The sequence below is a fragment of the Lemur catta genome, chromosome 1 (assembly GCF_020740605.2).
Source record: "Lemur catta isolate mLemCat1 chromosome 1, mLemCat1.pri, whole genome shotgun sequence".
Taxonomy (NCBI): Eukaryota; Metazoa; Chordata; class Mammalia; order Primates; family Lemuridae; genus Lemur; species Lemur catta.
In genome coordinates, this window is record NC_059128.1 from 55,827,813 (window position 1) to 55,841,495 (window position 13,683).

At 35.4% G+C, this 13,683-nt stretch overlaps 1 protein-coding gene across 4 annotated transcripts in view; it reads left to right on the plus strand.

Annotated features, from left to right (window-relative positions):
* The window catches only part of RALGAPA1 (Ral GTPase activating protein catalytic subunit alpha 1), a 218,785-nt gene that overhangs the window by 178,893 nt on the left and 26,209 nt on the right, over positions 1-13,683 (plus strand). For all 4 annotated transcript variants that reach the window (XM_045568583.1, XM_045568592.1, XM_045568564.1 and 1 more), the window contains 2 exons: positions 7,295-7,453; positions 8,892-9,019. In XM_045568583.1, coding sequence (XP_045424539.1) covers positions 7,295-7,453; positions 8,892-9,019 — 287 coding nt within the window. The remainder of the gene's footprint in view (positions 1-7,294; positions 7,454-8,891; positions 9,020-13,683) is intronic.

The following is a 13,683-nucleotide window of genomic DNA, read 5'->3' on the forward strand; positions in this document are numbered from 1 at the left end:
GGCTATCATTCTAACCTTCCAACATGTCAAGTTCATTTACATCTCAGAGATTGTATACACTTCATATTCTGTGTTTGAAATGTTTTTTTCCCACATCATCAGGCTTCCTCATTCTCATTGTTCTACTCTCAAATTCACATGACAGTTTCTCAGACCTTTCCAGACTATCCTAGCTAAAAAAGCAGCCTTCTACTATGGAACTTTATCATATTACCCTAGATTATTTTCTTTATAGCACTTATCACCATGTAAAGTTATCCTATTTGTTTATTTTTACATGTTTATCTGACTCCTCCCACTAAAATATCAATGTCATGAGGACAAGGGCCCTGTCTCTCTGTTTTGCTTGCTACTATATCCTCAGCACCTAGAACCAGGCCTGTTGATGTTTGATAAGTGTTTGTTGAGTAGATTACCCTATGGTAGCAAGCTACCATAGCCACAAACCAAAAGAACTATCTATAGAGACACCTTTGTCATTAAAGTGGTGTATTTAAATAAGTGCCATAATTGCAGATAATTCTATTTTTATGCTATGCACTATCTAATGATAGAAAATGTTTGCCAAGATAAGGAATGTTATATTATCTTTTTAATAGCAGTGTTTATTGAATACCCGCTCTGCTAAGGCATGGTACTAGATGTCATGTCTATTGCTCTTAAGAAGATTTTCTTTCTTTTTTAATATTTTGGATTTTTTCTTAAGAGACAGGGTCTTTCTCTGTTGCCTGGGCTGGAGTGTAGTGGCATCATCATAGCTCACTGCAACCTCAAAGTCCTGGGCTTAAGTGATCCTCCTGCCTCACCGTCCTATGTAGCTGGGACTACAGGCATGCACCACCATGTCCAGCTAATTTTTTTATTTTTTGTAGAGACAAGGTTTCACTATGTTGCTCAGGCTGGTCTTGAATTCCTAGCCTCCAAGTGATCTTCCTGCCTCAGCCTCCCAAAGTAAAGAAGCTTTTCTTAATTGCTAAAAATAATGATCCAGACAGCAAGTGAATATATGAAAATATGTATGTCTATTACAGTGTATATGAAAGTATGTTTTTTCACATGATTGAGAGGTATATGGTAGTGTATGTTTTGCTAAGTATAAGTGTCTGGAAGGTGGGGGAAAGAATGGGGACTTGGGGCAGTGAGAATACTAAATTTCAATTTCTACATATATCCCACTATCTCCTGAAGTAACTGCCTATCCTAGGTAATTTCTATGTGTTCTTCGGCGTTTATTCTAGTGCTGTTACAAATCCATGTTCAGAGAAGTATATGTAGAGCACTGTTTATATTTTCATTATTCATTTATTGTATGGTTATTTTACTCTGTCTCTTCCACTGGACTCAAAGCTTTGAGAGCAGAGACCCTGTCTATTTTTACCCATCACTGCATTTGCAAAAGTGGATAGGAAGGAGGGAGGGGGAGAGAGAAGGCCTTTTAATAACTCTTGAACTAGTCCAGGTATATAGGATGACTACCATCTGATCTAAGACAACAATAGAGGAAATAGGAAGGAAAGTACAAAAAGGGAATATAATACTTTAAAAAAAAAAATGAGCTATGGCTGGGCGTGGTGGCTCACACCTGTAATCCTAGCACTCTGGGAGGCCGAGGCGGGTGGGTCGCTCGAGGTCAGGAGTTCACAAGACCAGCCTCACCGAGAGCAAGACCCCGTCTCTACTAAAAACAGAAAGAAATTATCTGGCCAACTAAAAATACATATAGAAAAAATTAGCCAGGCATCGTGGCGCATGCTTGTAGTCCCAGCTACTTGGGAGGCTGAGGCAGTAGGATTGCTTAAGCCCAGGAGTTTGAGGTTGCTGTGAGCTAGGCTGATGCCACGGCACTCACTCTAGCCTGGGCAACAAAGTGAGACTCTGTCTCAAAAAAAAAAAAGAGCTTGTAAGAGACATAATAAGGAAAACAAAGGAATCAAAAAACACTATCAGGCTTTGCTCCTGAGTGATTATAATTAGTTGTTAGGTGCTTTTTTACAGAAATGGGGAGGTCAGGAGAGTAAGGTGATTTTGTGAGAGAGGTAATATAGTTAATTTACATGAATTCTAGTCTCCAGCACCAGGTGAATGATATTTTATGACACTGAGGAAATCTAGAATTGACTCTGGAATTCATGCTGGTAGTCATGGAAAATGAGAGCACTGTTACAAGATGGATGTCTTGGCCTATTTGGGTTGCTATAACAAAGGTACCGTAGACTAGGCAGCTTATAAACCACAGAAATTTATTTCTCTCAGTTCTGGAAGCAGGGAAGTCCAAGATCAAGGTGCTGGCAGATTGAGTATCTGGTGAGGGACCACCAGATACCCAACCATCTTCTTGCTATAACCTTACATGGCAGACAGGGCAAGTGAACTCTCTGGGGTCTCTTCTAAGGGCATTCATCCCTTATAAAGGAACCCTCATGACCTAATCACCACCCAAAGTCCCCACCTCCCAATACCATCATATTGGGGATTAGGATTTCAATATATGACTTTTGGGAGGACACAAACATTCAGTCTACAGCAAAGGGCAAACGTGATTTTCACAAAATGAAATGGAGCAGGCCACAGACTGTTGAAATTACCAACATTCATGAGCTCCATGTCAATGCCTGGCAAAATAGGATTATTTTAAACAGATGGTTTATGAGCCCTTAGATTATGAAGTAGTGATCACTAGGAGCCACTGTGAGTTCACCATAACAAATCACATCAAAATAACTTAATTTGTTTTAATAGGATTACTAGGTCAGGAAAGACAATAGACTGTATAAAGCATTTAACTAAGTTTTGGACAAGTTGAAGACGTGGTTTTAATAGTAGTATGGTAAGTATATTCATGACTGTATAATCATATTCAAAATACATAAATTAGTTATTTAACAAGAAGCAATATAGGGAGATGGTTAAAGTATGGGTTCTGGAGCCAGGTTACCTGGGCTTAGAATCTTGGCTCTTATTAGTTGTACGACCTGAGGTAAGTTACTTCATCCTTTTACGCTTCAATTCCTCACCTGTAAAAATAGTGGTAATAATAATTACACTTACTGGCTGGCTGTGGTAGCTCATGCCTGTAATCTCAGCACTCTGGGAGGCCAATATGGGAGGATCACTTGAGGTCAGGAGTTCGAGACCAGTCCCAGCAAGAGCAAGACCCCGTTTCTACTAAAATAGAAAGAAATTAGCCAGGCAACTAAAAATAGAAAAAATTAGCCGGGCATAGTGGCCAGTGCCTATAGTCCCAGCTACTCGGGGGGCTGAGGCAGGAGGATCTCTTGAGCCCAGGAATTTGAAGCTGCTGTGAACTAGGCTGATGCTATGGACTGTAGCCCAGGCAACAGAGTAAGACTCTGTCTCAAAGAAAATAAATTAAAATAAATAAAAGTAAATAAGAATAAATAATAATAATTATACTTACCTTGTAGCATTGTTGTAAACATCATAAATAGTAAGCACTTAATAAATAAATACCTTAATAAATGTTGGGTATTTTTTTTTTTAACCAGAGGAAACTTTCTAATGACTTGCTTTAAGGCTCTTACCCTAAACCTGTCCCATTTGACATTTTTGTCCAAAACCTAAATGAACACACAAGAATTTGAATTTAAGGATAGCTCAAATCTGGGAAAGAGTGAACCAACACATTGACTATCAGAATCAGGCTAACAATAGACCTTCATAAAGTTAAAGATAATCTGAACCTGGCAAGGGAAAATGTAGTAGGAATAAATATGAAATCCTCTCTTTAGTTCTAGCACTCAGTTGTACCTGCTTAAAAGAACTTTGTAAGAAAAAGACTTAGGGGTTTGAATTGACTATAAGTTCTGTTTGAGCCAACATTATAAAAATGCAAAAAATAATTTAGTGAATAGAACAAAGGAAGAAACACAGTTTACTGTATTAGAGCATATGTTGACATTATTCTATTCTGTACACTGCAATTTAATAGAAACATCAGCAAACTGAGATAATAATCCAGGATAATAAATATGTTTTTAAAGTATAAGAAGAGGAACTAATAACACTTTTAACCTGGAAAAGAAAAAATTGGATATCTGATAAGGCTCATTTTAGAAGAACTAGCTTCAGGAAAGCAGGTTTTAGTGTAGTATAAAGAATGTTTCAGTGACTGTAGCTCCTTGAAATAGACTGATTTGTGAATTGGTAAACTCTCCAAACTTAGAAGTATTCAAGCAGAAGTAGGATATCTATTTCTCAGGGATATCATAGCACTCTATATTGAGTGGGAAATGAGAACTTTAAGGTCATTGCCCATATAAACGTTCTATAGTGTATTAAGAATTTCAGTTGTATACATATTGAATTTCATTTAGCTGCTTTATCTTCATAAATAATGATAATCTGTAGCCTATATTATTAATATATACCAAAATGACTTCAACAGCAGTTGAAGTGAATTTAGAAGAGTAGTGTCATTGCCAGTCATTTTAACACACCTATCCCATGTACAGAAGTCTTGTACTGTCAAATAAATGAATTTGCATCTGGGTCAAAAAAACATAGGGAGGTTTGAGAGTTTTCAGAGTGTAGGAAAACCTGCTGAGTATTCATGGAACACAATCTTGTAAGTTCGTAAGAGATCAGGAATAAATAAAATAAATATAAAATAGTATATAAAGTATGTCAAATATACATAGACCTGAAATTTCTGTTAACTTTTTTTTTTTTTTTTTTTTGAGACAGAGTCTCGCTGTGTTGCCCAGGCTAGAGTGAGTGCTGTGGCATCAGCCTAGCTCACAGCAACCTCAAACTCCTGGGCTTAAGCAATCCTACTGCCTCAGCCTCCCCAGTAGCTGGGACTACAGGCATGTGCCACCATGCCCAGCTAATTTTTTTTTTTCTGTATATATTTTAGTTGGCCAGATAATTTCTTTCTATTTTTTAGTAGAGACGAGGTCTCGCTCTTGCTGAGGCTGGTCTCGGACTCCTGACCTCAAGCAATCCACCTGCCTCGGCCTCCCAGAGTGCTAGGATTACAGGCATGAGCCACCACACCCAGCCCCTATTAACTCTTAACCATTAAAAATTCATTCTTGGCCAGGTGTGGTGGCTCATGCCTGAAATCCTAGCACTTTGAGAGGCCGAAGCAGGAGGATCACTTGAGCCTAGGAGTTTGAGGTTGCAGTGAGCTATGATTGCACCACTGCATTCTAGCCCAGGCAACAGAGTGAGACTCTTGTCTCAAAAAAAAAAAAAAAAAAAAATTCATTGTTTCAATTGTCTTTCAGAAATTTCTAAGATTCATAGCAATGATTAGCAATTTCTCAATTTGTGTTTAATTACTGTATAATAGGTTTTAAAGATATAAAAATGTGCCTCATCATGACAACCTAAAATAATTACCTTTTTAGCTTTTGGATATAAATGATAAGGGATTTTAATGAAGTTTTCCCTTAAAATGTTTGAACATGTTTAGAATGACTTTGTTATATGCATGGTTCTGTGCCAAAAATCTTCATTACAACATCTTGGCAAACATGTTGTTCTTTTCCATTAAACTTCTTTAACAGACTTTTAATATCGTATGGAAGATATTTCAATACAAGCTTTGGCTGTAAGATAAAAGTATAGTTGCCCCTTTCTCTTGTTTCTTTAGATAAGTGGGCACTAGAAATTATAGGTAGTTTTGGCAAGAGTTCAAGGGTTAATGTAGCAGATAAATAAAAGGAATTTTCTGTAAATTGAGACCTGCATTATTTCAGTTGTCTTGTCTTTCCTAACCTAACTCATTTAATTTTAAAAAGTAAATACTTAAATTCTTCCTGACAGTGTGCTCAGCTTTTACTATCGTTTATTACTTCAATTATACTTGATATCACTTAGAACAATCTGCCATTTGGAAATCTCAGTATAGCCTGGAGCTTAGTATTAGATCTGGCTGCTATTGTAACATGTACAGCATATGACATTAATGTATCAAAATTAGATTGGATCATCCCTCCTGGTTAAATTTATTTCACATTTCTTTTGTATTCAGTTAACATAAACCTATTAGGGAAGCTGACACATGGGCATGGCTGTATAGGAAGGATATTTTTAAAGTATTTTGATTAAAAAATGAAATTATAGAGCCATGGCTTTTCTGAGTTGTGTAATCTTTTTTGCTTTTTAAAAATGTCACAAAGCCCAAGTCCCACATTTATATCCTTCAAGTTGGGTGTGTATGTGTATACACACACAGGTAAGAGTTACTCCAGGGTTAAGAAGTGACAGAAGAGAGCCTTTCACTAATTAGACTTAATTCTTTTCTTTGTTTAAATCACACGGGAATTTTTTCCTGCCTTATGGTCTTTAAGCCAAAATAAATGACATATTTCAAAAACAGAAATTGCCAGTACATTAGTTTATAGTGTAAATGGTGATGACACTTATCCCTAGTTTTCTCTTTCAAACGTTCCCAACTGCAGTGTATTCGGTTATCTAAAAGTAATGGAAAAGCCCATGTAAGATATGTACCAAAAGTGGGCTCAAGTGTTTGCAGTGACAGAATCAATAAATGGACTAGGGTAATAAAATTCATGATTATATATTAGTCTTTATGAAGAAAACTCAAGAGTAATGGGCATTAAGTTAATTTTCCAGTAACTTACTAGAAATCCAACTTTTGAATGCTTCGCTTTTTTTGCTATTTAAATTATCATAATGTTAACTCTGATTGCCAGAAACACCTTGGTAAGCACCACAAATGTTTAAATAACATCTTGAGGGTCTAACAGATCTCAAGACATCTATTTGGAAGAATTTTTAAGTTTCATGAGCAAAGAAAACCTAGAAATAAATTTCTTAAACCAAACATAATCAACTTTATCTTAATAGATGATTGCCCAATGTATGAATTACTTGTTTCTTTTACTTCTCTTCCTGTTGTCTTCTCAGGCAATCTCACTGCTCAGTAGCACTTCCGGAGAGTAATCAGGATAAAAGAAGAATCTCAAATTAGTCACTCTTTCAAACCATCTATTAAAGGGTTTGGTAGTGGAAAATTGGTAGAGTTGCTAGTTAAGGGGAGTATTTGGGCTGTATGTGAATCTTTTTTATCTAAGTTCTCTGTTTCCCATTGATTATGGGCAATTGAAATTATCTGGGCTTCTGCAGTCTCTCCTAATGTCTTTGAGTGTTCACTTTTCACATATTGTGAAAATTATCAAATGAGATTTAACAATTTTTTCGCTTCTTTATCTTTTCTGTTTTTATAGCTTGTTGTCCATAGCTATATGACTATACTCAACAGAGCTTTTATAAAGCACTATAAATTATTTTCTTGGTTTTCCAGTTGAGACATTTAGGAAACGATGAAGTTCACATTGTTTGGTCTGAGCATACTAGAGACTACAGGAGAGGAATTATTCCTACAGAATTTGGTGATGTCCTTATTGTAATATATCCAATGAAAAATCACATGTTCAGTATCCAGATAATGAAAAAACCAGAGGTAAGAACTCCTTATCTTCCATTTTAGTAATTGATTTTGAGTTCTGGAGGGGTTTGTGAGTTTCCATCTCACAGAAGAAAAATCAGACTAGGCATTAAGTTGTGAAAATGAGGAGAAATGTAACACAGACTCCGGTAGCTATGTGGATTGTCTAAGCCTGGTTCAAAAGGAGCTGAAACAGGATAAATAGCAAGAAACTGTGTTCAGATGGGAGGTGTCTAGGTAGTGCCAGAGCAAGTACCAAGCTCACAGAAGAACTTACCTTTTATTAAGAGAATGATTCAGTTTCCTATAAAACCACAGTAAGAAATAATTATTCCCTTTAGAATAGGAATGTATGATTCCTATATTTTTAGTTGATACATTTTACTAAGATTACATAATTATTTAGTCATGTCACTTAATAAATGAGGATTCTACAAATTTAAAAAACCGGCCTATTGCCTCTATAAAACCAGCTTATTACCTATATTCTATAATTGAATGTCTTACAGATACCATAGAGTCCAAACACTATTGCAGACATATTTTCTTTCAGGATAATAAAAGCTTGATAGTATTTTGGTGTGTTCCTTTCTCTTGTTTTTTTAACTGAATTAATTAACTACTTTTTGACAGTTGATCACGAATCTTCAGAATTCCTTGAATTGGGTTGTTTCCCATGTGTGAATTTTGCTTTTAGGCCGGTCTTTTGAGGGTTTATTTAAACCAGAGGTCAGTAAACTAATATGGCCTAGAGCCTAGTTTTATAAACCCCACAAGCTAATAATGTTTTTTTTTTTAATTTTTAAACAGTTTTTCTTTCTTAAAAGTTGAAGAATATACAACAGAGACAATACGTCACCGCAAAATTTAAAATGTTTACCATGTTATCTGCAGCTCATGTCCTTGCCTTTACCTGTCATTTGTGCTAAGCATTTTGAAATAGAGTAACTGTTTTGAAACTTTCAGTCACCTGACAAAAATGACATTTAATTATCAAAACATAGATTTTTTTCTAATAAACCATGTAATAAGTATTTTAGGTTCCGTAGTAAAGCTGGTATCACACAAAAATAATGAAAAACTAACTGTTTGCCTTTAGGAATATATATCTTTTCTGTGTTTGCTCAAGGGAGAAAAAGAAATTTACTGCTAGTGTTAGACATTTGTTTATAATTGAAACTACTAAAATTTGAAAATCAGAGTATTTAAACTAGTTAATTACATGAAGCACATAGTTCTTTGGAATGGACACCCTGTATACTTGATATTTTTTGTTTATTATCTTAGTATGAGTGACCCATCATGGAAAATAAATTGAATTTGAGTAGTAGTTTTACTGAAGGAAGAACTAAAGAGGAAGCATAAACACTTTTGTATGCAAAGTGTCTTGATTGCTCTTATTTACAGTCTTTCATAATTTGAGTATAACACTATGTTCTAATTTTTCAATCAGGTTCCCTTCTTTGGTCCACTTTTTGATGGTGCAATTGTGAATGGAAAGGTTCTACCCCTTATGGTTAGAGCAACAGCTATAAATGCAAGCCGTGCTCTGAAATCACTGATTCCATTGTATCAAAACTTGTATCCTTTTTCTAACAATATGGTTTCTACTCTAATGTATGTCTACTTTCCAAGGTAAGTATGTCTTATATATTGTTAAGAACTTTATTTTCTATTTGGTTATATATATAGATGGTAGAGTTCCTCCGCAATACTGGAAGTTATGATATTTGAATGATGTATTTTCTTTTATATACTTTTAATCAGTACTAATCTTTTGGTTAATTAATTAGAGTCCCGTTATTTGCTAGGCACCCTGCTACTGTTGGGTGCAGAAATAACCAAATAGTCATTGCAAAGAACTCAGTCTAGTTGGGAAAACAGACTGTTTTCCATATACATGCTTTAACAGGTGTATGCATGGGTATTCCAAAAGTATAATAACAAAGGACCTTTCACTGAGCTGGAAGGGGTGGTGGTACCAGAAGACACTTCTGAGAAATGTAAGTGTTGAACCAATCTCAAGGGACAGATAAGAGTTGAATGAAGAAATGAATAAAGTTAAGAAGAGCCTTCCAAGCAGAGGGAACAACACAGAGACATAGAAGTATGAGAGGACATGGAGTACTTAAGAACATAGCTTCTGGAGCCATATTGCCTACACTCATGCTGGCCACCACTTCCTTAGCTTTGTAGCCTTGGGAAAGTTATTTAACCCCTTGAGCTTCAATTTTCTTGTCTATAAAAGAGAAATAATAATATATAGCTCGTGGTGTTATGAGAACTAATAATCAGTCTGTGTAAAGCGCTTTAAACAGTGCCTGGCACACAACATGCACAAAATTTTAAATTTTAAATATTTTTCTGATATTCCTTTCTAAAATAAATTTGTACTTTCAATACACGTGTTCTACATGATTAAAAACATTTTTATTTTACATAATAAACTATAAATGTTGTTCAGCTTCAAAAGGAAGGCTTTTTAAAAAAAATCTTAGGTTCCATTCCACAGGAAGTGGATTTATTGTCATAACTTGGTAGTCTAACATGTATACATTCTTCTTTTAATGAAAACTGACTTAAGCAATCTGATTCCTATGTAATTTCTTATGTACTCTGATGCTGTGAAACGGACTTACAGATGGATCATGGCGTGTTACTTTGATTAAGCTTAATAACATTTATATAGTATTTCACTTTTAGTTGTTGTTATTGTTGAGACAGAGTCTCACTCTGTTGCCCTGAGTAGAGTGCAGTGTGTCATTGTAGCTCACTGCAACCTCCAGCTCCTGGGCTCAAGCAATCCTCCTGCTCAGCCTCCTGAGTAGCTGGGACCACAGGTGCATGCCACGATGCCTGGCTGGTTTTTTTCTTTTTGGTAGAGACAGGGTCTCACTCTTGCTCAGGCTGGTCTCGAACTCCTGAGCTCAAGCAATCCTCCCTCCTCAGCCTCCCAGAATGCTAGGATTACAGGCGTGAGCCACTGTACCCGGCCTATATAGTATTTCTTATTTGTGGCATTTATGTCTTCACTTTAAATTGAAAACTCAAATTTGAGGTAGTCATTTTAGTGAAATGATAAGGATTGAAACAAGCTTTGAATTGTTTGTTAACAAAAATAAAATTTGGAGAAATCCATTAAATAGAGATCTACCAATTGAAAAGAAATTTTAGTGGACAAATTCAGTGAGTAGAATAGACATGGAGAAAGTTTATTTTCTAAATCACTTATTTTTGACTATACAGTCCATTGATTGTTTTTGAAGATAGTTTTGAAAACTAGATAGTCTGTTATTGTTTTGAAGCATTAGGAGGAACTATTCAAGAAGACCCTTCTGAGTTTTTGTGTACCCTGCTGAACTCACGCAGAAATCAGGGTCATTTTCTGGTTCACGTATTTGGGGCCTGGAATCTTGAGTTGCTTCACCCAGATGGGAATAAGCTATGAGGAAGTTCATGAATTGCATAAAACCTATACTCACAGTTTACCATTTTTAAGGTCCATACACCATATGCCTTTGTAGGAATTCCAGCCCCACTCACTCCTCAGATACAGTATCTTTTTCATTTGTATAAAACAAGGTATTTATTGACAGATTCTCCCTTTCCTAATCTTCTACTTCTAAATCCTAATTCCTTTGATTTCCATCTCATTTTAATACAGGTTGAGTAACCCTTCTCCAAAATGTTTGGGACTAGAAGTGTTTTGGATTTCAGATTTTTTCAGGTTTTGGAATATTTGCATTGTACTTATTGGTTGAGCATCCCTAATCTGAAAATCTGAAATCCAAAATGCTCCAGTGAGTGTTTTCTCTGAATGTCATGTTGGAGCTCAAAAAGTTTTGGATTTTGAAGCATTTCAGATTTCAGATTTTCAGATTAGGGATACTCATCCTATACTTTCATAAAAACTTTGAGGTTTTAATCTATTTCTTGGAGTATACTTTTCAGTTAATATATTGTCTCCTGAATACCTCTAGAACAGTAACCAATCTTACATAGAATATACAGATTATTATCCATAAAATAATTTCATCCACATTGTTTAGCTTCACCAAGGATGTCTACTTTCTGACCTTTGCCTGTTTCACGGTTCACCTGATTTCTAATGTTCATCCTGAGGGTTAGTGTCCTCCAGCATTTCATTTAGGACACAACTGCAAGTTGAACACAGAGGTAGATATGGAAAAGTTTATACTTTCTTGTGGTAAAAGCAAAAAAAGATGCCTTCAGTCTTTTTGGAAAGTGATGTGATAGATTAGATCATATTGTAATGCAAAATTCTGTTTGCCTCATGTGTCATAAAACAGAAACTCAAAAAAAAAAAAAACCACTCAGAAACTCAGTTTATTGAACAAACACAAACTTTCTGACCCGAGGTACAGATACATACCTTACCAAGTAGTTAAAAAGTGCAAAAATCAAGAATGTTGAGGATATGGCTTAATTATTTTTTCTACATCCAAATTCATAGTCTTCTATTTCAGATTTCATGTTACACTAGAGGTATGAAAGCTGGATTTGCACTTAGAAAACATTAATTTTTAACTCAAGCCCTGCCTTGGTTAAGTCACAGAATCTCTGAACTTCACTTTCTTCATCTGCAAAAAAGACTAATACCCGTGTCAGAATTGTTGTAAAGATGAGTGAGATCATGAATTTGGGTGTGCTTAGTAAATGTAATAATGTTACATTATTTTGTGCAATGATTAATTCTATTATGTGTGAAGATTATAGTCGGTATAAAACAACTCTACCTAACACCAAGGAATTGCCTAATTGGGTTTTTATGTTTGATTGATTGGTAGGTTGATTGACTGGGTTGGATTTTCAGGCCTATTTCATGACATTTCTAATAGTTAATCTCACTGAGATGTTAATAAATAACCACATTAGAGAAAATTCTAGGGTAAAGAGATGATTTCAGTTGAAAATAATGTGAACGCTTTATTTAAACAGCAAATCTGAACAGTTTCTACCAGCAAAATTGCTTCTGGAACACAGATTAAAAACATTAAATCAGATAGACCAAACAAATTTTTCTTGAGTTGGAATCTTGAATTTATAAACTATAGGAAATTGTTTTCCCATGCTGTAAATTATAGTAGAGATACCCCTAGCCTTTGCTAATCTAAAGAACATATAATCATCTTTCACAAAAATGCACAAAGTTCTGTATTCTAAATGTTGGGGGAAAATTACTTCGTACATGTAGGTCATTTGATTTTTAAATGAAAGTTTATATAATAAATTACAACTAGACATTTTAAGATATTGAAGTATATGTATGTCCATTTTAATTTTAAATACTTATTTCAGAAATATGTATTAAACTTAAAAATATATGTTTTTGTCATATCCAGATTAAGTTCTCATTAAGGAAAAAAACCAAGCATTCTGAAATAGGTCAGTTATTTTATGCCCAATTAAAGTACCCACTAAGATTCCACAGCATAAATTGTGCTATTTATGATCATTAAATACTGTTTAAATTTTATCCTAGGAACATCTTCTGTAACTATGAAGCTAATGTTGTTCACTGATTGAGGACAATATTGATTGTCATATGCTACCCAAATCGATCATGCTGGCAGCCAGAATTACAGTAATCTGTCAGTATTGATGACTGCCTTTCAAGCTTTGAAACATCTCCTTCACTTCACTTGTTTCTTGCATTACTTGTACTTGAAAAGTATTTTCTTGTAACCTCTGATTTTTTTCAGCTAGGTACTTTTTTTATTTGTCTCTTGGGCTCAGTTTGTTGGTTTGATCATGCTGTTAGAATTGAAATGCAACACTGGTGAGGAAGACCAGACAGATTCTGGGTAACCGTTGGACCACAGAGGTATTTCAGGTTTAATCTTAGCCATCATTATTTGTTTTAATCCTAAGCATATTTTGACTATGACTTCTGAATATATGAATGTTAAATATGACACTATCATGTATATACTATTTCTTTTTTTTTTCTTTTTTGGGGACAGGGGGGTAGGAACAGGGTCTCACTCTGCCACCCAGGCTGGAGTGCAATGGCCACCTCATAGTTCACTGCAACCCCAAACTCCTGGGCTCAAGCAATTCTTCTGCCTCAGCCTCCAAAGTAACTGGGACTACAAGCACATACCACCATGCCCAGCTAATTTTTCTATTTCTTTGTAGAGACGGTGTCTCACTGTTGCTCAGGCTGGTCTTGAACTCCTAGACTCAAGCCATTGTCCTGACTCAGCCTCCCAAAATGCTAAGAT